The sequence below is a fragment of the Phyllostomus discolor genome, chromosome 6 (genome assembly GCF_004126475.2).
Source record: "Phyllostomus discolor isolate MPI-MPIP mPhyDis1 chromosome 6, mPhyDis1.pri.v3, whole genome shotgun sequence".
Lineage (NCBI taxonomy): Eukaryota > Metazoa > Chordata > Mammalia > Chiroptera > Phyllostomidae > Phyllostomus > Phyllostomus discolor.
The window spans coordinates 76092497-76109210 of NC_040908.2; the positions used below are offsets into that span (position 1 = coordinate 76092497).

General features: G+C 41.0%; 1 protein-coding gene and 1 long non-coding RNA gene across 2 annotated transcripts in view; both read right to left on the reverse strand.

Annotated features, from left to right (window-relative positions):
* The window catches only part of NPAS2 (neuronal PAS domain protein 2), a 112426-nt gene that overhangs the window by 54260 nt on the left and 41452 nt on the right, over positions 1-16714 (reverse strand). Inside the window, 1 exon segment of the mRNA XM_036028370.1 lies at positions 11403-11492. Coding sequence (XP_035884263.1) covers positions 11403-11492 — 90 coding nt within the window.
* LOC118501175 lies at positions 666-11396 on the reverse strand. Its single transcript, XR_004903782.1, has 2 exons — positions 8874-11396; positions 666-1618 (listed from the first exon to the last, which is right to left on the reverse strand). It is a non-coding gene; the product is annotated as an uncharacterized LOC118501175 (long non-coding RNA).

The window sequence follows — 16714 nt, forward strand, 5'->3', positions numbered from 1 at the left end:
CATCTTTAAGGCATTAGATTCTTTCAAACGTGCCTTTCCATGTATAGCAGACCCTTGGTCAACATCCTTTCATTCAAGGTCATTTTGTTATAACGTTTTGTAATGATGGCACTGTTGGTGTGAAGTGTGCATGATCTCCCTATGTCTGTCTGGATTTTCTTCAGGGACTCTGGGTTCCTCCCACACCCCAAAAATGTGTATGTGATGTTAATTGGCCCTGTGACAGAAGGGCATCCTGTCCAGGATTGGCTCCAGCCACCATGACCCTCGACTGGAATTAGATGGTTTGAAAACAAGGACCTTACTTGTTTTTATTAATTTTTCTTCAGTGTGTGTATAGTTCACATTTATTTCAATGTTTAATATCTGAAGTGCTTTGGGCCTTTATTTAGAAGTCTGGTGATGTTTTTGTGACCAGAAATATGCCACAGGAACTTTACTTTTGTTTATATTAATTTGCTTATGATATAGTTGGTTTCACTACATGTTGTTTTGCTTAAAGTCACAGTTTTCAAAGACCTATCAGTGATGTTAAATGAGGACCTACTGTACTAAATTACAGTGATTAGCGATAAATTAAAAGTTGGTAAAACTACAAGGAAAAACAAAGAAACAATGAGTTTATCTTAAAATCATTTTCTGCTTGGAGCTTTTTTTTTTTTTTCCTGTCAAAATGGAAAAGAAAGGTCTAGGATATTTCATCAGGAAATTGCTGTACAAAATCTCATGTAACTTTTTGCTATGTCTAAGTTTCTAATAGTAGGAAGGAAACAGACTTTAAGCCTGGCCATCTCAAAGAAAAAAAAAAAAAGAAAGAATTCTTGCTGCTCTTTTTTGCCCTCCCTACTCCCAGCCACCTACTCCAATCACTGATGGCTCTCCAATCCTAGGCCCCAAAAGGGACAGTTTCATAGTATCAAAGAATGCCAAGCCCTGGCATTCCAGCCTATGATACTAACAGGGTGCACTGCTGTGGGGCCCACGACTTCCTGTCTTCCTGATCACACTGTGTCTCTGCCTCCCCTCTATGGCCAGCTCTCCCATGAAGACTGACCACTGTCTTTCAAGTACTCATTCTCTCCCTAACCACCCACCTCACCTGAGAACATGAGATTTTCCTGTGTTTTATACAGAATTCTAAGTAGTGGTTAAGCATCAAGTCCTAGAGTCAAAGTGCCTGAGTTCAAATCCTAGGCCCATCACTTGTTGGCTGTGGGACCTTAACCTCTCTGTGCCTCAATTTCCTCGTCTTTGAAGTGGGGTAAGTATCTACTTCATAGGGTCATTGTAAAGATCAATAGGATAAGGAAAGCAATTGTGATATAGCTCTAGCTCTGTGCCAGCCACTGTTCCAAGTGCTTTACTCATCCTAAAACATGCAAGGGACACTTAATGGTGCCTGCTATATAGTAAGTGCTTGGTACATGTTATCTATTTTTCTATTAGCCTCTAATGGCTTAACAGGTGAAATCTTACCACAAAATTACAAACTCTTCAGAAAAATAATCTCATCTGGGTTTTTTTTTATATGGGTCTTTTGAATCACTAGTCATCTGTGGACATGTTCTGGGTGTTCTGAGCTCATGCTGAGTAATAAAAAAGTCTCAATAAAAGTGACCTAAACCGATAGTTCCCCGGGGGGGGGGGGGTCCTAAGATGGTGGCTTAGTTGGAGGAATCATGAACCCCTTCCTCTGTGCAGGGGAGAAAAACTCGCGGATCGGCGGAGGAACAGAGCAAGGGGCATAGGATATCGAAATATTTATGAAAACGGGACATCAAAAATTATAGCAGACATTGGAAAACCAGATGGTAAGGAGACTGCTTCAGGACAACAGGGACCCAGGGATCAGCTCAGGGACCAGGGGGGTTGCAGTCCCCAGGCCGGGTGCTCCGGGGTCTGCCTCAGGACACCCGGGAGAGTGGAGTCATCACTCCCTCCCCGGACTACAGGGGCTGAGCAACACCAAGGAAGACCTTGTTGCTTGAAGGCACAGAGAGGGGAGTTGGACTGGGAGACAGTCTCGGAGAGCTGCTGGCACCCAAGCACAGCCCTGGGAGGGGTGAGTTCCCCCAGCCTGGAAGTGCGCTCACGCCCCTAGCCCGGTGGGAGTGCTGATTTGTGGAAAACACAGACCTGGAAGCCCGGAATAAGGAAAGGGCACAAGGGTTCGCTGGTTTCTGGAGACTGAGGTAGTGAACTCGGGGAAGCGCGTGCCCCTTCGGGATTCCTGATTCTTGTGCTGTGGACCCGGAAGACACGTTGTGCTTTGGGGGTTCCTGGAACTGGCAACGGGGAAGTTGGTAGAAGTGTGCACCCCTTCACAATCCCCGGAACTTGCGCTGTGAATCCAGAAAAGATGCGGGTGCTTCCCGAGAGCATAGAGCCCGCTGCGGTGAAATTTGGGGGAAGGGCTTGTCTCCTTGCGATCCCTGGAGCTTGCACCAAGAACCTGGAAAAGACGATGGAGCTCTGTGGGGCCCCAGAGCCGGGGAGACCATGGCAGTGAGCTCCAGAGAGTGTGCTTGGGAGCACCCAGGGTCCTGCAGGGGGAAGTCAGATTGGATCTGGGGAGAGCGCCCTGCTGGCCCTGGGGACAGGACCTGAGAGACTGACTGAGTTTTGATAGGAAAGAGTGATAAATATTGGAAAGGCCCCTCAGCCTGCTTGCTGAAGCCAGCAAGACCAGAAAAAGTGATCTGGCCGGTTAGAAACCAACAAGAGATTTTTTTTTTTTTGGCTGTTGTTGTTGGTTGATTGTTTGATTTTATGTTTTTTTTTAAGTGACTTTTTATTTTTTAATTCTTATTATTTTTATATCTCTCAATCCCTTGTTACTCCTCCTTTCATCCTAGTATTATTCCTTCCACTCCAAATTTATCTCTCCTGCATTCCACTTTCTGCTTTTTTTCCCCTTTTGTTTCTGAGCTTGCAAGTTACTGCAAATTTGTATTATCTTTTTCTCACTTTTCTGACATTTTTTATTTTAATAGTATTTTGGTGTTCTTCTCCTTTATGTATAATCTTCTTTGCTTGGCTGGTTATGCTGTCATTTGATAGGTGCCCCCTGTTATCTCAGTCACAGTGTGTTGGTAATTTTCTATTCTTCATTTGTGATCCAATAGTATGCCTCTCAAGGTTCTATACTCCTTATTCTTGTTATCTAGATCTCATAGATTCTGCCACATGATTGTTGCTTTAATATTACTGTAAATAAGACCTAGTTCATACAATTGTAAATACTACTCAACACCCCCACCTGATCTCAGCCCACTTCGCAATTTCCTCAACCATATTATTGTGGGGGTTGTCTCTATTCTTTTACACACTACTCCTATTTACAAATCTTTATTCCCACCCTACATCAGAATCTGACCTCCCATAGCCTCACAGCTTTCTAGATTCAACTAACAATCCTTTTGGCCCAATAAGAGTCTTATCTTCTTTCCATCCTTTCTAAAACAAGGCTAGTGGGGTGGAAGATCACGGTTGACACTATAAGTAACCAAAGGATCTACCATCTCTTCTCTACTGGCTGCTATTGTAAATATCATAGAATACTGTCTTGCTGTCTTAAACCATTTTGCCTTACTCCTCGAACTGATCACAAAAAAGAGTGGGGGGAAGCTGTGAGCACCAGGATACCAGAAGGAGGCTGCACCACTGAATCTCACAAGTATTCTACCACAGAAGTTCATACCATAATCACAGGGAACAAAAACAGATCAATTTAAGAAACAGAGACAAACAAGAAGAATCTCACAAACAATGAGAAAACAAAGAAACAATCCCCAAATGAAGGGAAAGAAGGAAGCCTCAGAAAAAATGCTAAATGAAATAGAGGCAACTCAACTATCAGATATTGAGTTCAAAACAATGATTATTCAGGAAGCTCAATAAGCTCACAATGAGCTACCAGAAACTACAGGGGAACTACAACGAACTCAATGAAAACTATATCGACATGAAAAAGGAAATAGAAACTATCCACAAGGGCTAAGAGGAAATGAAGAATACAATCTCAGAACTGAAGAATACAGTAGAAGGAATACAAAGCAGGATTGATGAAGAAGATCGGATCAGTGATTGGAGGACAAAGTAGGAAAAAACACCCAGAAAGAGCAAGAAAAGGAAAAGAGGCTCAGAAAGAATGAAGAGGGATTAAGAGAAATGCAAGACAATATGAAATGTAACAATATCCATATAATAGGGATACCAGATGGAGAAGAAGAAGAGCAAAAGATAGAAAACCTATTTCAAAAAGTAATGATGGAAAACTTCCCTAATTTGATGAGAGAAAAAGTCACACAAATCAGGAAACACAGAGAGCCCCAATCAAGAGGAACCCAAAGAGGCCCACCTCAAGACACATCATAATTAAAATGGCAAAATTTCAAGACAAAGAGAGAATCTTAAAGGCAGCAAGGGAAAAACAGCAAGTAACATACAAGGGAGCCCCAATAAGGCTAACAGCTGACTTCTCAATGGAAATTCTCCAAGCCAGAAGAGAATGGCAAGAAACATTCCAAGTAATGAGAACCAGAGGTCTGCAACCAAGGCTACTTTACCCAGCAAGGCTCTCAATCAAGATAGAAGGCCAAAAAAGAACCTTCCCAGACAAAAGAAGTCTAAAAGAATACACCTCTACCAAACCAGCTCTGCAAGAGATGCTAAATGGAATGCTATAAGGAAAGGAAGGAAAAGAGAGAGAGAGAGGAACACACAGATATAAAAGGTAATGAATAAGTACCTATCAATAATAACCTTAAACATAAATGGATTAAATGTTCCAATCAAAAGACATAGAATAGCTGATGGGATAAGAAAACATGACCCACACATATGCTGCCTACAAGAGACCCACCTCAGGTTAAAAGACCTGCACAGACTGAAAGTGAAGGGCTGGAAACAAATTTTCCAAGCAATGGACAGGAAAATAAAGCCGGGGTAGCAATACTCATATCAGACAAAATAGACTTCCAAAAAAGGTCCATAAAGAGAGACCCAGAAGGTCACTTCATAATACTCAAGGGAAGAATCCACCAAGAAGACATAAATATTGTAAATATATATGCACCCAACACAGGAGCACCTAAATACATAAAGAAAATCTTAGAGGATTTCAAGAAAGACATTGACAACAACGCAATTATAGTGGGGGATTTTAACACACCACTGTCAAAAATGATAGACCTTCCGAACAAAATATCAAGAAAGATATTGTGGCATTGAACAATACCCTAGATGAAATGGACTTAACTGATATATAGACAGCCCTTCATCTCAAAGAAGCCAAATACACATCCCTTTCAAATGTACATGGAACATTTTCAAAGATAGACCACATGATAGGACACATAACAAGCCTCAACAATTTCAAGAAAATTGAAATCATACCAAGCATTTTCTCAGACCACAGGGACTGAAGCTAGAAACCAACCCCAAGTAAAAAAAACCCAAAGCACTCAAAATCATGGATATTAACCAGCATGCTGTTAAACAATGAATAGATCAAGAATGAAATAAAGGAAGAAATCAAAAGGTTTCTGGAAACAAATGAAAACGAACTCACAACAATCCAAAGTTGTGGGACGCAGAGAAGGCAGTCCTGAGAGGGAAGTTCATAGTGATACAGGCCCACTTAAAAAAGGCAGAAACATTTCAAACAAACAACCTAACCCTACGTCTACAAGAACTTGAGGAACAACAAAGACAGCCTAGAGAAAGCAGAAGGAAAGAAATAACCAAGATCAGAGCAGAATGAAATGACATAGAGACTAAAAGCACAATTCTAAGGATCAATAAATCCAAGAGCTGGTTCTTTGAAAAGATAAACAAAATCAACAAACCTTTAAGCAGGCTCATCAAGAAAAAAAAGAGAGATGACGCAAATAAACACAATCAGAAATGAAAGAGGAGAGATTACAACTGACAACAAAGCAATGCAAAGGATTATAAGAAATTACTATGAAGAACTGTATGCCAAGAAATTTGAAAATGTAGGTGAAATGGACAAATTTCTAGAGAAATATAATCTCCCAAAACTCAATGAAGAAGAAGCAGAAAGCCTGAACAAGCCAATAACAGCAAAAGAAATTGAAGCAGTAATCAAAAAATTCTGAAAACACAAAAGCCCTGGACCAGATGGTTTCACAGGAGAATTCTACAAAGCATTTAAGGAAGAGCTAACCCCTATCCTTCACAGAGTATTCCAAAAAATACAAAAAGATGGAGACTCCCAAACTCTTTTTATGAGGCCAACATCATCCAAATTCAAAAACCAGATAAAGACACAACAAAGAAAGAAAACCTCAGGCCAGTATAGCTGATGAACATACATGCTAAACTCCTCAACAAACTTTTGGCAAACTGCACCCAACAATATGTGAAAAAGATCATACACCATGACCAAGTGAGATTCATTCAGGGATGCAAGGATGGTACAATATTTGCAAATCAGTAAACGTAATACATCATATAAACAAAAGCAAAGACAAAAACCACACAATCCTATCAATAGATGCAGAAAAAGCATTTGATAAGGGACAGCACCCATTTATGATAAAAAGCACTTGATAAGGTACAGCACCCATTTATGATAAAAAAATTTCCCAGTTTTGAGAAAGAGGGGAATAGAGGGAGCATTCCTCCACATAATAAAGGCCATATATGAGAGACCTACAGCCAATATCATACTCAATGGGCAAAAATTAAAATCTTTTCCACTAAGATCAGGAACAACACAAGGCTGTCCACTTTCACCACTTCTATTCAATATAGTACTGGAAGTTTTAGCCACAGCAATCAGACAAGAAAAAGAAATAAAAGGCATCCAAATCGGAAAGGAGGAAACAAAACTGTCACTGTTTGCAGATGACATGATAGTGTACATAGAAAATCATATAGACTCTACCAAAAAATTGCTTGACCTAATAAATGAATTTGGCAAAACAAAGGGATAGAAAGTCAATATCCAGAAATCAAAGGCATTTCTGTACACCAACAATGAAACAGCAGAAGCAGAAATCAAGAAAAAAATCCCATTTGAAATAGCAAAAAGAAAAATAAAATACCTAGGAATAAACCTAACCAAAGAGGTAAAAGACCTGTATTCAGAAAACTACTTAACACTGAAAAAAGAAATTAAGGAAGACACAAACAAATGGAAACATATGCCGTGTTCATGGATCAGAAGAATTAATATCATCAAAATGTCCATACTACCCAAAGCAATTTACACATTCAATGAAATACCTACTAAAGTACCAATGGCATATTTCACAGACATAGAACAAACACTTTAAAAATTTATATGGAACCATAAATGACCCTGAATAGCTGCTGCAATTTTGAGAAAGAAGAGTAAAGTAGGAGGGATCACAATACCTGACACTAAACTATACTACAAGGCCCCTGTAATCAAAACAGCCTGGTACTGGCATAAAAACAGGTAGATGGACCAATGGTACAGAACAGAGAGCCCAGAAGTAAACCCAAGTCTCTATGGTCAATTAATACTTGAGAAAGGAGGCAGCAACATAAAATGGAGTAAAAATAGCCTCTTCAACAAATGGTGTTGGGAGAGCTGGACAGCTACATGCAAAAAAAATGAAACTCGAGCACCAACTTACACCATACACAAAAATAAATTCAGGGTCAATAAAAGATTTAAATATAAGCCATGACACCATTAAAGTCCTAGAGGAGAACGTAGGCAAATCTCAGAGGAAAATCTCAGATATTTCATGCAAAAACATTTTTACTCATGTGTCCCCTAGAGCAAGGGACATAAATGAAACAATAAACAAATGGGATCTCATCAAAATAAAAAGCTTCTGAATGGCTAAAGAAAACAGTATCAAAATAAAAAGAGAACCAACTGTATGGGAAAACATATATGCCAATGATACCTCAGACAAGGGTTTCATCTCCAAAATTTATAAAGAACTTACATGACTCCACTCTAAGAAGACAAGAAACCCAATTAAAAAAATGGGCAAAGGACTTGAATAGACACTTCTCCAAGGAGGACATACAGAAGATCCAGAGACACATGAAACAATGCTCAATATCACTAGCTATCAGAGAGATGCAAATTAAAACCACAATGAGATACCACTTCACACCAGTCAGAATGGCCATCATAAACTAAGCAACAAACCACAAGTGTTGGAGAGGTTGTGGAGAAAAGGGGACCCTAGTGCACTGTTGGTGGGACTGCAGACTGGTACAACCACTTTGGAAAGCAGTGTGAAACTTCCTTAGAAAATTAAAAATGGATCTGCCTTTTGACCTGGCAATTCCACTGCTGGGACTATATCCTAAGAACTCTAAAACACCAATACAAAAGAACCTTTGCACCCCGATGTTCATAGCAGCACAATTTACAATAGCTAGGTGCTGGAAGCAACCTAGGTGCCCATCAGTAAATGAATGGATCAAAAAACTATGGTACATTTACACAGTGGAATTCTATGCAGTAGAAAGAAAGAGCTCCTGCCCTTTGCAACAGCTTGGATGGAGCTGGAAAGCATCATGCTAAGCAAAATAAGCCAGGCAGTGAAAGACAAATACCATCTGATCTCACCTTTAATAGGAACCTAAACAACAAAACAAAGAAACAAGCAAAATATAGCCAAAGACAGTGAAATAGAGAACAGGCTGACAGAGAACAGAGGGGAGAGAAGAGGGAATTTCAGGGGAGAATGGGAAGGGTTTACAGGAACAAATTTAAAGGATGCAGGGATACAAACTAGGGGGGAGTTGGGAATGGGAGGGGAGTGGGAAGGGTTGGGTGGGTGGGCTGGATTGGGATTAAAAGGGAGAAAACTGTACTTGAACAATGATTAAAAAAAAATTAAAGAAAAAGTGACCTAAACTGAAAGTAGAATTTCTAAGTGGCAAGCCAAGTCCTTTGCATCAGAAAGACACCAGAGCAGATGATGAAGAGCTTGGGCTCTGCAGTCAGTAGTGCCTATTTTAAGCCCATCTATGCTCCTCACCAATGGGGCCATATTGGGTTTCCTCCCTGTAAAGTGGAGGTAATAGAGGTAGTCCAGGCCAGCTCACTTGCTCAACTGGCTATAGGCTGATTGGCACAAGGGAAGTTTCCATCCTTAATCATCCTAGTCCACCCACTAGCAAAGGATGCAAGTGAATCCTAAGCAAAAAGGAAAAAGAAAATTCAATCTGGTGAAAACTGGGTAATGTAAGTTACAAGTAAATAAAAGTTATATTTGGGGATTCTCCATCCTAGGCACACTTCCACTGGGGAGCTTGAGGGCTGATTCAGTGTGTTTCTGGGTGAGGGTCTATACATAGACATTTACTAAGCATTGACAAATTAGAGTCAGGGTCATTTCTGGCCCTTCCAGAGTTAAAGAAAATAATTTACAAAGGTGGTCCTAAATCACCCCATAATTTCAAATCAGAAAAATTCCCTACTTATTTTTTACAAGTCCTATCTGCCACATACAGCAACTGTGTCGTCAGATAATTACATGGGCAGAAAGCAGAAGAGTGCAAATCCTGTTCACCCAACAGCTCTGTGCTCCTGCACTAACTCCCTGCTCACTGAGGAGGTGATGTCTCATTGCTTTCAATCTGTGCCCATCATCATCCAATCCTGTCCACTCACAAAATGCAAACCCTCTTCACAGGGGCACCCATTTCCTCTTCTTCCTCAGCCACTGTCAGACTGGCCCAAAGAAGCTGGCGGATTGAATGGGATCACTTCTGTATTCCTCACCTTGATAGGCCTCATCACTGTTCTCTAGCCTGACACTAGAATCAAGATGAAACTGTGCCCTTAGCTCTTTAGGGCAAAGTGAGAACCAGCCTCTCTGACAAAGGAGAGAGCACCCCCTGCCCCCTGCCTTAGCCTAATGCTCCCTGAAAATGGTGCAGGAAATGGGCTGAAACACAGAGGTCAGATAGAGTATGGCAAAATGTAAAGGCATCTGCCTAGCAGAATAAAAAATGCTTTGCTGGGCTACAACACAGTAACTGGCAAAGGGAAAGTGTGGATGGTGGCTTTGCTTTCCACACAGCACATGTGTGGAAATTATGGGAGGAGACATGTGCCTTCTGAGGAAGAATATGACCCAGGATGATGTGGAGCACTGGAAAATCAGCACACTGGGTCATGACCCCAAGGGAGGCAAGCTGCTTACAGGTAAGGCCCTGCAGTTCTGCAGCAGGTGTGGCTAAGGAGAGACAACCAGTCCTGCAGTACCTTACTTGCCAGGAGTCCCTAGGTACAGGAACCCGGGGCAAGCCTTCACCCTCCCCATCACATACACTAACAGCCTTTCTGCAGGTATGCTGGGGCTGGGGAGTGGTGGAGGTTAATCAGTTTATCAGGGCTTGTTGGAAGGAGAGAGAAGAGAGGAAGGTTTATCCTAAGTCCCACAGAATACTCCTTGTAGAGCTGTGTTCAAGGTTAGGCTCTGTAGGAATAAATAATGGTGTGGAAGGAAATGGAAGGCTAGCCAGGTGCCTATGAGGGACCCTCAAAGTGGAGCCTTCATGAGCCAGATGCTCATCCTGATGGAGGGTGGGTGATGTGGGATTATCAGAGGGTCAGCAAGGCTCATTTGAGAGGATGAAGCACTAAGGAGGAAGGGAGGAAAGGAGAGAAGAAAGGGAGAAACAGCAAGGAGAGAAGCTAGAAAAAAGGGGAGAAGGAGAGAAGCTAGAAAAAAGGGGAGGGAGAAACATTTTCGAGGGCCTTTGTATATGCTGCACACATCTGTCTCCTAGTTTCAGCCTGGCTCCTGTGGGGAGAGCAGAGCTTGCTTTATCCTCTTGGCTATCCAAACCCTCCTTGTTCCCCAAAACCTTCCAGGGCCAACATCATTTTTCCAGAGTATTTTAATCCCCCCAGGATCAGCCCTGTTGCTGGACCCTCACCACTAGTGTCACTACCTACTTGCATTCTCAGTTATGTCCCTAGTGATCTCCAAGCCATGCCCTATCTGCAGCTATCTGGTTCACATTCCTAGACCAAGATGTTGGAGTTTCCCTTCTCAGGAGGATATCTGTCAGCCTCTGCAGAGGCTCTGAGCTCTGCTAACTGTGCTGTGACACTCTCTTCAGGCTACAGCTCCTTGGTGGATTCTTGGGCACAGAGGGTAAGGATCTACACTATGTACACCATTCCAGGTTGGCCCATGCCAAGACCACAGTGCCTTTCTTGTTCCAGGATGACGCATCTGGGACCTGCCAAGGTCCCAGAGGAAGACCCCTAGGACCTTGGCCTGGGTCTTGTCAAGAGCATTCCTGAATCCTTCTCACACAAAGACCACCACACACCTGTACCACTTTGATTGTAGTTCTGGATGGTTCCCAAGGAAAAATGAAAATGTGTACTGGCAAAGGCCCCCAGAGAAGTGGAAACTCACCGGCAAGTGCCCAAGGAGAGGCGTGATACTGTCAGAAACATAGAGGATGCTGCCATCCCTTGTCACAGCGATGATAAAGCCATCTAATGCCTACAGAAAACACAACAGTGAAGACCCTTTAGACATGCTTCTATGGGGGAGTATGCTACTGAAGTATAGAACCCTAGATTATTATTACCACAAGTAATTAGCTAGTTATTAATAAAGAAAGGAAGCAAAGGGAATCAGACATTGTTGAGGGAACATAGCCTGCTTGCTTAGCCAGGAAGCTACAGCTTCACACACTCCAGGGGATCTCAACATTGTCTGCAAAGGGGATTAACAGCCCTTCTTTTCCCAAACAGGGAGGAAGGACAGGCTTTTCAGTTTCCCAGGTCCACTTGCCCAGACTATGGGGGGAAGGAATAAAACAATAAAAGGGGAGGTAGGCACATGAGCAATCAAAGTCAAAATAGTGACCACAGAGGCCTATCAGTCTAGCCTGGGAGGGGGATAAACTGGTCAGGGAGTGGACCCATCAAAAGCCTGTGAAAGCTTGTGAAGTTGATTGGTTATTTTGAAAAAGTACCTGGTCCTTTCCAAGCCTGAGATAATATAGTCCAGTTGAACAAAGCAGCTCTTGCTTGCTCTCTTCTCCTGTCCCGCTCTTTCTTTCTGCCCTCCTCTCTCTCCTTCTCTTTTCCTCTCGTTTCCTCTCTCCTCCCCTCTTTCCTTTTCCCTTTCCCTTTCTCTCTCTCTCTCTCTCCTCCCCGTCCCCGCCCAGGACATGCACTCACCCATTCACTTGCACCTTCTCTCCATAGCCACCACCCAGGTCAAGCAGCACCAAAGACTGCAGATGCAAAGACCCCAAAGGCAAGCTCCAGGAGAGAGCCTGTGTACAACAGCACAGCTGGGAACAGTGCTAAGCTACTTGCATTGGGACTGAGAACACTTAGCAGCTGCCTGCGGGTTCTGAAGGATGAAGCTTTAATATAAAATAGAAGCTGTGGAAACTGGCTTTTGTTTTGGCTTTGCTCAAGACACGGTTGAATTTTTTCCCTGGTAGGATAGATGGAGACAGCACATTGGGAACCCAAAGGCAGCCTTCTATTTCTATCCAAATAAATCTTGCCACATCTCATCCTCCCTTGTGGGTCTCCTGGACTGCTTTCCTTGTGACACTACAAGACCCCTGCTTCCACTGGCAACATTATGACACTGACTTTGTTTTGTAAGCCTTGGAATATTTCTACAAATAACCTCAGAGAACTCCTCTGCCTATCACACGGGATAGGTTCTTAAAGTGCTTGTGAAAGCACTAAAAGGCTCCATGAAACATCTGACCTCCTGGTATCTGCATCAAAATTCAGCATGAAAATTACCCAAGGAGTTTTAATGATAAGCATACTATTGGGCTGAATCAGAAACATCACCATTATCATTAAAAGACGTCAGTGATATTTTAAGGTTCCTGCTCCCGTGCTCCCAATATCACTCTGAGTTTAGTAGTAAACGTTTACTGAAAGACATCAGACCTAATAGACACATTAAAAAGAGATAGTTTGCCTGTAGATTAGGTTCCTCCAAAGGTACTGTTTGTAAAGAACATTTACGTTATTTAACAGAAATAAGGGTTGAGGGGGAAGTGGTGTATAACTAAACTAGGTCCAAAAATTATTTTAGAAAGACTGAAAATTCTTTCATTTACAGTGTTTTTACTGAGCACCTACTATATGTCAAGCCCACTGCTCCAGGTGCTTGTGATAGAGAAGATTTAGAAAGCAGTGTTTATTTTTTTAAATTTTATTTTAATAAAATTTAAGTACAGTTTTCTGTCCTTTACTCCCATTCCAGCCCACCCAGCCATTCCTCCCTGCCTACCTCCCATTTCCACCCCCACTAGTTTTAGTCCGTGTGTCCTTTATATTTGTTCCTGTAAACCCTTCCCATTCTCCCCTGAAATTCCCCTGAAATTCCCTACGCTCTCCCCTCTGGTCACTGTCAGCCTGGTCTCTATTTCAGTGTCTTTGGCTGTATTTTGCTTATTTCTTTGTTTTGTTGTTTAGGTTCCTGTTAAAGGTGAGATCAGATGGTATTTGTCTTTCACTGCCTGGCTTATTTTGCTTAGCATGATGCTTTCCAGCTCCATCCATGCTGTTGCAAAGGGCAGGAGCTCCTTCTTTCTTTCTACTGCATAGAATTCCATTCTGTAAATGTACCATAGTTTTTGATCCATTCATTTACTGATGGGCACCTAGGTTGCTTCCAGCACAAGCTATTGTAAATTGTGCTGCTATGAACATCAGATTGCAAAGGTCCTTTTGTATTGGTGTTTTAGTGTTCTTAGGATATAGTCCCAGCAGTGGAATTGCTGGGTCAAAAGGCAGATCCATTTTTAGTTTTCTGAGAAAATTCCATACTGTATTCCATAGTGCTTCTACCATTCTGCAATCCCACCAACAGTGCACTAGGGTCCCCTTTTCTCCACAACCTCTCCAACACTTGTGGTTTGTTGCTTTGTTTATGATGGCCACTCTGACTGGTGTGAAGTGGTATCTCATTGTGGTTTTAATTTGCATCTCTCTGATAGCTAGTGATATTGAGCATTGTTTCATGTGTCTCTGGATCTTCTGTATGTCCTCCTTGGAGAAGTGTCTATTCAAGTCCTTTGCCCATTTTTTTAATTGGGTTTCTTGTCTTCTTAGAGTGGAGTCATGTAAGTTCTTTATAAATTTTGGAGATGAAACCCTTGTCTGAGGTATCATTGGCAAATATGTTTTCCCATACAGTTGGTTCTCTTTTTATTTTGATACTGTTTTCTTTAGCCATTCAGAAGCTTTTTATTTTGATGAGATCCCATTTGTTTATTGTTTCATTTATGTCCCTTGCTCTAGGGGACACATGAGTAAAAATGTTTTTGCATGAAATATCTGAGATTTTCCTCTGAGATTTGCCTACGTTCTCCTCTAGGACTTTAATGGTGTCATGGCTTATATTTAAATCTTTTATTGACCCTGAATTTATTTTTGTGTATGGTGTAAGTTGGTGCTCGAGTTTCATTTTTTTTGCATGTAGCTGTCCAGCTCTCCCAACACCATTTGTTGAAGAGGCTATTTTTACTCCATTTTATGTTGCTGCCTCCTTTCTCAAGTATTAATTGACCATAGAGACTTGGGTTTACTTCTGGGCTCTCTGTTCTGTACCATTGGTCCATCTACCTGTTTTTATGCCAGTACCAGGCTGTTTTGATTACAGGGGCCTTGTAGTATAGTTTAGTGTCAGGTATTGTGATCCCTCCTACTTTACTCTTCTTTCTCAAAATTGCAGCAGCTATTCAGGGTCATTTATGGTTCCATATAAATTTTTAAAGTGTTTGTTCTATGTCTGTGAAATATGCCATTGGTACTTTAGTAGGTATTTCATTGAATGTGTAAATTGCTTTGGGTAGTATGGACATTTTGATGATATTAATTCTTCTGATCCATGAACACGGCATATGTTTCCATTTGTTTGTGTCTTCCTTAATTTCTTTTTTCAGTGTTAAGTAGTTTTCTGAATACAGGTCTTTTACCTCTTTGGTTAGGTTTATTCCTAGGTATTTTATTTTTCTTTTTGCTATTTCAAATGGGATTTTTTTCTTGATTTCTGCTTCTGCTGTTTCATTGTTGGTGTACAGAAATGCCTTTGATTTCTGGATATTGACTTTCTATCCCTTTGTTTTGCCAAATTCATTTATTAGGTCAAGCAATTTTTTGGTAGAGTCTATATGATTTTCTATGTACACTATCATGTCATCTGCAAACAGTGACAGTTTTGTTTCCTCCTTTCCGATTTGGATGCCTTTTATTTCTTTTTCTTGTCTGATTGCTGTGGCTAAAACTTCCAGTACTATATTGAATAGAAGTGGTGAAAGTGGACAGCCTTGTGTTGTTCCTGATCTTAGTGGAAAAGATTTTAATTTTTGCCCATTGAGTATGATGCTGGCTGTAGGTCTCTCAGATATGGCCTTTATTATATGGAGGAATGCTCCCTCTAGTCCCACTTTGCTGAGTGTTTTTATCATAAATGGGTGCTGTACCTTACAAATGCTTTTTCCCTATTATTGATATGATCATGTGAGTTTTGTCTTTGCTTTTGTTTATGTGATGTATTACATTTACTGATTTGCGAATATTGAACCATCCTTGCATCCCCGGGATGAATCCCACTTGGTCATGGTGTATGATCTTTTTCACATATTGTTGGATGCAGTTTTCCAATATTTAGTTGAGGATTTTAGCATGTATGTTCATCAGCTATACTGGCCTGAGGTTTTCTTTCTTTGTTGTGTCTTTATTTGGTTTGGGGATCAGGATGATGCTGGTCTCATAAAAGGAGTTTGGTAGTCTTCCATCATTCTTTATGTTTTGGAATAGTCTCTGCAGGATAGGGGCTGCCTTTTTCTTGAATGCTTTGTAGAATTCTCTTGTGAGACTATCTGGTCCAGGGCTTTTGTGTTTTTGGGAGTTTTTTGATTACTGCTTCAATTTCATTTACTGTTATTGGTCTGTTCAGGCTTTCTGCTTCTTCTTTATTGAGTTTTGGGAGATTACATTTCTCTAGAAATTTGTCCATTTCACCTACATTTTCAGATTTCTTGGCATACAGTTCTTCATAGTAATTTCTTATAATCCTTTGCATTTCTTTGTTGTCAGTTGTAATCTCTCCTCTTTCATTTCTGATTGTGTTTATTTGGGTCATCTCTCTTTTTTTCTTGATGAGCCTGCTTAAAGGCTTGTCAATTGTGTTTACCTTTTCAAAGAACCAGCTCCTGGATTTATTGATCCTTAGAATTGTGCTTTTAGTCTCTATGTCACTTAATTCTGCTCTGATCTTGGTTATTTCCTTCTTTCTATTTGCTCTGGGCTGTCTTTATTGTTGTCCCTAGAGTTCTTCTGGACTTAGGGTTAGGTTGCCTGTTTAAAATGTTTCTATCTTTTTTAGGTAGACCTGTATCGCTATGAAGTTCCCTCTCAGAACTGCCTTCACTGTGTCCCACAACTTTGGGTTGTTGTGAGTTCATTTTCATATGTTTCCAGAAACTTTTAGATTTCTTCCCTAAATTCATTCTTGATCTATCCATTGTTTAATAGCATGCTATTTAATATCCATGATTTTGAGTGCTTTGGATTTTTTTCCCTTGGGGTTTGTTTCTGGTTTCACTCCTTTGTGGTCAGAGAATATGTTTGATATGATTTGAATTTTCTTGAATTAGTTGAGGTTTGTTTTGTGTCCTATTATGTGATCTATCTTTGAAAATGTTCCATGCGCATTTGAAAAGAATATGTATT